Genomic DNA, 7,018 nt, shown 5'->3' with positions numbered 1-7,018 from the left:
GTCTTTGTTTTTAATGCATCAATAGTTGAGTTTTAAGGGCATTTGACTATTAATGGGGTAACATAGAATCAGCGTTATTGTCCGACCACTAACCTCAATAAGAATATGACGCAAGTTCTATTACTACACATTTCAACAGTACATACAAAACATCATAGACTTGTCATTTCTGTATTAGTTTGCTAGGGATATAAACATATTTATTTTGATAAGACACATACATGCTATGTATTGTGGACTTTTGATGAGAGTCCATTGTGCTCAACAGAGGAGTTAAAATAGAAGAGTTACTTCGCGCTATTGTATTAAATTTGTACCGTGCAATGTACTGTGTCCTTGATTCAGGAGACTGTCATTGTGACTCTAAGGATCCATGTTACCTTCTTAGATGTCGTTTGCGTTTTGTAGTCTGCATGAAAACTAAATCAATTTATTTAGGATTTACCAACAGACATCTAGACGACAAACGCACTCTAAATCGGTCAAATCAGAGCAAGCACTGTAACTCTTGGATTATAGTTTAGTTTTAATTATTCTACATACTATCAAATCAAAAGAAAACTGGCAGATTAGCAATTTTACGGAGATAATGATGAAACCCAATACGAAGTTTAGTCGAGCGTTAGACCAAGGATGGGCAATAATTGTAATATTGAAGTATTTTTATTACACTGGGCATTCATTGCGACTGTTATATGATGAGCAATGACAGCGTATGAAGTACATCTTGCGTCAAATATTTCTACAAAAAAGATTCATTTCTTGAATGTCCAGTTTCAATTTTCCTGTTTGTATACAACCTTTGAATGAAATTATTCGTATCAGATTGGGTGTTCCTTGTTCATTTAATACTAATATATCACATTTTGAAAACTCCTTCCGACATAGACTCTTATGTCTCATCACACAGGCCTTGCCTTCAGTGTACGGGACGCACGGCATCCGAGAATGACGATTATTGTTTATGTTAGGCCAGGAATAAAGGTAATCTAATTATTAAGTTAGGTACATGACAAATTTAACGCTTATTCCAATTTATTGCATTAACTAATATTAAAGTCGATAGACAATTAAATTTGACACGACCTGTCAAATTAAAACGACACAAATACGACTCGTCGCCGAGTAGAATCTAATTCAAAATAACTACATTCACTTCAATGCGTCTGTCATGTTCAAAAGTATTGTGGCAACTTCCATATCGTGCATCATTTCTCATGTTGAAATTAACTTCATCTTTTTAAATACTAAATTAAAACTATAACAATAATGTGTTTTATACAGCAATTTCTGTCACTGTCTACACAAAGCCCATTAGCCCTGACAAAGATCTATAGCGGCAAGGCCCTTTGTACTTCCTCAACTCCCTGGTGATGCTATACAATCAATCCCTTGCAGCGTCTGTGCGCATAGGGTTAAAACATTCACATGGTAACCTTTATCCTCTCAGGTCCCTAATTATACAACTAGGGTGACTGGCACACAATCGTGGTTCAAATCTTGCCCAAGGACTTTAGCCATTCAGAAACAAATGGCGGCAGTGACTAGACCCGAACCTGCAGATTTCCAACTGGATACTCTAAACATTAAAGTATATATATATATACACACCATAAGTATTAGTTACTTCCATTACCATTCTACCATCACATTAGAGTGACATGTGTTTCTTCTTTGATGCTGTTATACAACATCAATTAATCTTGTACGATCCGTCGTAAGTTCATCCTTTACTTAAGCGTGTCATGCGCCACTAGCACCTTACACCTATTCGTTATCGTATTAAATTAGACATATTAGAGTCAACTTCTATTTGAGCTGTATTTACTATATTTGTGAACACGTCAATACAATTAGATTAAGTGCATGGGCATTTCGACATTTATACCGGGTCTTGCACATAACAGAACGACGCAAGCGGGCAATGGACTCCGCGCGCGTAGTGAGTATACTGTATAGTCTCTGATCGCGTGTGGATACTAGTATTTTGAGGCCAGGTCAAGTGGCTCAATTCTGACCAATAACAGATTCTAGAAGGATGTTTATTAATGTGTAATAAATGAGGATAAAGTATATTCTATAGATATCGTTGAAAAAAATTTATCAGGGAAATATAAAGTTCATTGTAATACATGTAATCATTTTACCTTCCTCATGTGCGTGTGCTGAAGTGCTCATAAAAGACAGGACAATACATTCAGCATTTGTTAAACTTGTTATCTACCGTTACTAGCGTTTCTACAATAGTCTGTACCTACACGTGTACGATATACTTGTATTTGTATCATGCACATGCTTTTTCAAATATTTGTCAAATATTTGAAAAATTTTGATATGTATGGTTTGAAGCGGTAAGATTTATATATGATTTTTTTTAAAGAATCATTATAGAGGATTAACTAAATTTCCGAATTAGTTTTTGAGGTGGCAGGCAATGTATTTTACCGTAAGCAAAACATTTTGAAACACTATATATATATATATATATATATATATATATATATATATATATATATATATATATATATATATATATATATATATATATATATATATATATATATTACAAATATATGATTGAAATACAAATATTATCCATGTAACGGCTCAGATGGTATTAATAAGGATGTCAATTTACTTTGAGTCACAAAGAAGATTTGCTTTAATTTTCCATTCTTGTATTATACTGATAACTTTTAAAGGTATGATTTACAAAATGGCATATTTGGAGAAGGGTGCGTGTGAGTGCGCCCAATACTTCTAAATATTTGCTGTACATAATCGTTCGGGTGCTAAGGCCTAAAACGAATGTATGATTCCAATTACGCTCAATTTTAGAATAGGTGGGTAGGTAGATTTAAAAAAATAAAATATTTGTTCATATGTGTGTCTAGTTCAGGTAGTTAGGATTTCCGTTGTTTTCCATATAGTCTCTGTGTTATTGGTTTCTTCTCATCAGATGTACAGCCATTACAGATTGGAAGAACAGTTTTATATTGTCTCTTTAAGTTGTCAGTTTCCGCATCCACTATTTCTTGCGAGATTCACAATTTTCTCGATTTTATTATTTTTCTCGAATACATAAAAATAGTTTGGGGTCGGCAGTGAAAAACTGGGTGGAGTCGGGTAACCGGAACCAAACAATTTTTAGGCCAAATGTCGGATATTTTTGGTGCTGATTATCTTTTCATGTTTGGTATGCATTTTATCATCGTGTTATGTGTTCTAACCTTGTCCATCAATTCACATTATGTATTTCTATGTAATTCTTTAGAAACGTTAAGCGGAATAAATAAAACTGTCTGTTACCTGTTGGAAGTATGTTTGTATTTGTTTCAGTGAGTAATGAATATTGATAGAGCTCAACGCTGAAAATGAAAAATGCTGCTGCTTTTGTGCATTTACTTGCTAAAGATGGACAATCAGTTTTCTCTTGACATTAGCTCTAGAGATATTTTTGCCAACTGACACACATTTAGGTAAACGTAGCGAAAACAGTGAGCTTTCCTTTCCTTTCCAATGTCTTGAAAATACCAGGGTTCATAGAATGATAAAGTCATCATTATACGTAATCGATATCAGCACTTACTTGGTTTATGAACACTGATATTTTGCGTATATTGAATATACAATGGGTAGCTTCTGTCAATATACTCAATGTGTTGACAACTGGAAAGATACATAAAGATGATGTAAAACTCTGGGGATGGGTTCTCCCATAGTAAGGGTTGGACTTTCGATCAGTTTGTGTTTAAAATGTGATATTTTGAGGGCTCATTTTTGAATCTGTGTAGGGTTTGTATTTGTAGTTGGAACATTCCAGGGTAAACCTGTATCTCATCTCCTGTCAAGGCTCACAAAATAGTTTATATGGTAAATCGTTATATGAGGCTTAACAAAGTAGACATCATCAGGTAAAAGCTCTTGTATATGGTTTTAATTAATTAACGAGAACCTCTGTTGTGAACATCAAAATGAGACCATATTATGCAGTGATTCAGCATTAAAATGAATAAAATATTGTTATGTGGAAGTGTTACCCTGGTAACACATATATCTCCAGACTGCTACGTTGATAATAAACAGCAGATATTAATATTTTAAGGGAAAATCTATTCATGAACAAAGGCGGACAAACAAGTGCCATTTACCGTCATTTTTTCATAGCGATTTTTGTAATCCTCCATGGACGCCATGCCATCACAAAAGTCAATCCCATCTATATATATATCATACAATCATGTGTGTACAAACATGGCAATTACATCTCAGACGGAAGGCTACCACGTAACAAACTATGTATAGTATTGCACATTTCCTCATAAAATGTCATTTTCTTGAGACGTTTGTTCTTCCTCCAATATCACGTAACATACCATATATCTGAGAAAATCGACTTTCATAACGAGAATTATTCAGCATGACATCAATATACGATCTGACATGGGTATTTTATGATGATGTAATTTCGAAATCCAAAATGTGAGTGATTCCAGTTCCCTGTAACTATGTTGTTTTGCGACAAATTACTATATATTATGTCTATGCAGTAAGTGTAATTTGCTGTATCACAATTAATTATTGAAGCTATAATAATTGTTGTTTGTAATATACATCTTCAGCAGTATTGATTGTATATTATATGCAGCTGTAAAAATGTTGTATAGGGTGTATGGAAATATAGATAAGATAAGATAAGATAAGATAAGATAACACTTTATTGAGTCCCTTTTAGGGTAATTGGGTTATCTGCTACGAAAGATTATCAAAAACAGTAAAATGTACATGTATTACAGTGTTGTTATGAATAACATAATCTAAAACAATATGTGTAGCAATTGAAAGAAATATAAATATACATTAACAATACAGACCGATACATTAGTTTCTATTAAAAGTTTTGTTAAGGAGTGTGATGGCTTGAGGTATAAATGAATTATGATAACGGGTAGTACGAGAAGCTAACTGTCTAAATCTACCACTCCTATCAATTCTCCTGACATTGATTTCTTGTCTCAGTGGGTTTGTTTCATCCCTCATTATGGGCAACACCTTGTCTGTCATCCGCTCGTGTAAGACTTCGTCTGCCTTAAGTTGTTTCTTTCCAATGACATTTCCTGCTTTACTGATCAATTTATCCAACCTCCTCTTATTTTGTTGTGTAATATTTCCACCCCAGCAAACAATGCAGTAACTTATAACACTATTTATGACAGCTCCATAAAACAATGAAAGTATATCCTGATTAACATTAAAAGACCGCAACTTTCTTAAACAGTACAACCTAGAGTTAAGCTTCTTGGAAAGAATATCAATATGGTGTTGCCAATTTAGTTTACAGTCTAAGCCAAGCCCCAAGTACTGATAATTGTCAACTCTGGCTACCTCAACACCCTTAATCGAGACTAAGCTGGGATCACCCCGCCTTTTGCGAAAATCAATTACCATTTCCTTGGTCTTAGCAACATTTAATATTAGGTGGTTTTGGTCACAATATGCAACAAAGCGATCAATTTGATGAAGGTAGTTGATGTCGTCAACATCATCATCTAGTAACCCAATCATGGCAGAGTCATCAGCAAATTTGATTAGAGGGCATGTTTGCACTGAAGATCTATGATCGGCTGTGTATAATGTGAACAGAAAAGGTGCTAATACTGTACCCTGTGGGGCTCCTGTACTTGAATTAATATCATTTGATGTCAGTGAATGAAATCTAACATATTGGGCCCTATTCGTGAGATAATCGATAACCCGTGTAATCATAGAAGCTGGTATATTCATTCACATTAATTTCCTACCCAGCAGATGTGGTTGGATGGTATTGAATGCGCTTGAAAAATCAAAAAACATTATACGGACTGAGTTACCTGCCTTATCTAAATGTGAATAGATCCTATGCAATGCAAATAGGACAGCATCATCAGTACTTCTGTTTTGTCTGTATGCAAACTGTAGAGGATCTGTGAAATTTGACACCAGGGAATTCAGTTGTTTAAGGACAATGCGTTCGCACACCTTCATAAGAGCTGACGTTAGAGCAACAGGACGTAGGTCATTCATGCACGTCACAGTGCTCTTCTTAGGGACTGGGACAATAAAAACCGATGCACAATTATTACATATAGTCTTCAAGTCTGTAAGTTCTTGACTAAAATCATGACAGTCAAACCTATTATAGAAACAATTGAGATCGTTCACATAGTCAAGTGATGTCTTTGGTACAGAAGAGTTCAAATTTCCTGGTATAACCACTCATTAGTTTCATTGAAGCCCACACACGTCTCATATCATTTCCAATAAACTTTTCCTCTACTTTCCGCTTATATTTCTCCTTCTCAATCTTTATGACACGTTTTATTTCTTTCTGCACTTCTCTCAGTTGGTCTTTATTCTTATGATATTTTATGATAAATAGACGTGGGTACAGATGTTTGACACTGCAGACACTCACGAAGTAATTATACATAACAAATAATAAACTACATAACAAATCATAAAACCACCCACTGCTATGTTCCACATTCTCTACGTCCAGCTAGACATCTTTGGTAATAGTTGTCTATAAGACATTTGTCAGAAAACAAATGCTTCATACATGAACACTCTTAATATACAACTCTACACATTACGAGTATGGTTCTAGTGTCAGACATCTTTGGTGGACCTTGTTCATGTTCGATAAACAAATGCCAAATGCGATGTGAATTTACACCTTAGTCGTTTAATAAAGATTACTAGTATTTATTTGGAGTTATATTCGTTAACAAATTTATGGAAGCTGGACAAGTTAAAACTTGATTCTGGTAAAGAAATTTAAATGGTCAATTATCTGCTTGGAGTATACGGAGTGACGAATGGGCCCACCACAGAGGTAAGCTATTCTGCAGCAAGAAGTAGATTTGATATGGGATCTTTTATGAACTTTATCATCCTCACCTAGTTTCTGAATTTGAAAAATGGCAGTAGAAATAACTGGTACTGGCAATAAATCCTAATAATCGTGTAAAAGAATGAT

The 7,018-nt window shown here is 34.4% G+C and overlaps 1 protein-coding gene across 1 annotated transcript in view; it reads right to left on the bottom strand.

Annotated features, from left to right (window-relative positions):
• Positions 1 to 4,881: 4,881 nt before the first annotated feature.
• LOC144439278 (uncharacterized) overlaps positions 4,882 to 7,018 on the bottom strand; it is a 47,608-nt gene continuing 45,471 nt past the window's right edge. The window contains exons 2-3 of the mRNA XM_078128555.1: positions 5,871 to 6,089; positions 4,882 to 5,624 (exon numbers count right to left, since the gene is read on the bottom strand). Of these exons, the coding sequence (XP_077984681.1) occupies positions 4,882 to 5,624; positions 5,871 to 6,089 (962 nt within the window). The remainder of the gene's footprint in view (positions 5,625 to 5,870; positions 6,090 to 7,018) is intronic.

The sequence above is a fragment of the Glandiceps talaboti genome, chromosome 8 (genome assembly GCF_964340395.1).
Source record: "Glandiceps talaboti chromosome 8, keGlaTala1.1, whole genome shotgun sequence".
NCBI classification, from domain to species: domain Eukaryota; kingdom Metazoa; phylum Hemichordata; class Enteropneusta; family Spengelidae; genus Glandiceps; species Glandiceps talaboti.
Note: the sequence above shows the minus strand (reverse complement) of the source record. Positions and strands in the feature narration are given on the sequence as shown.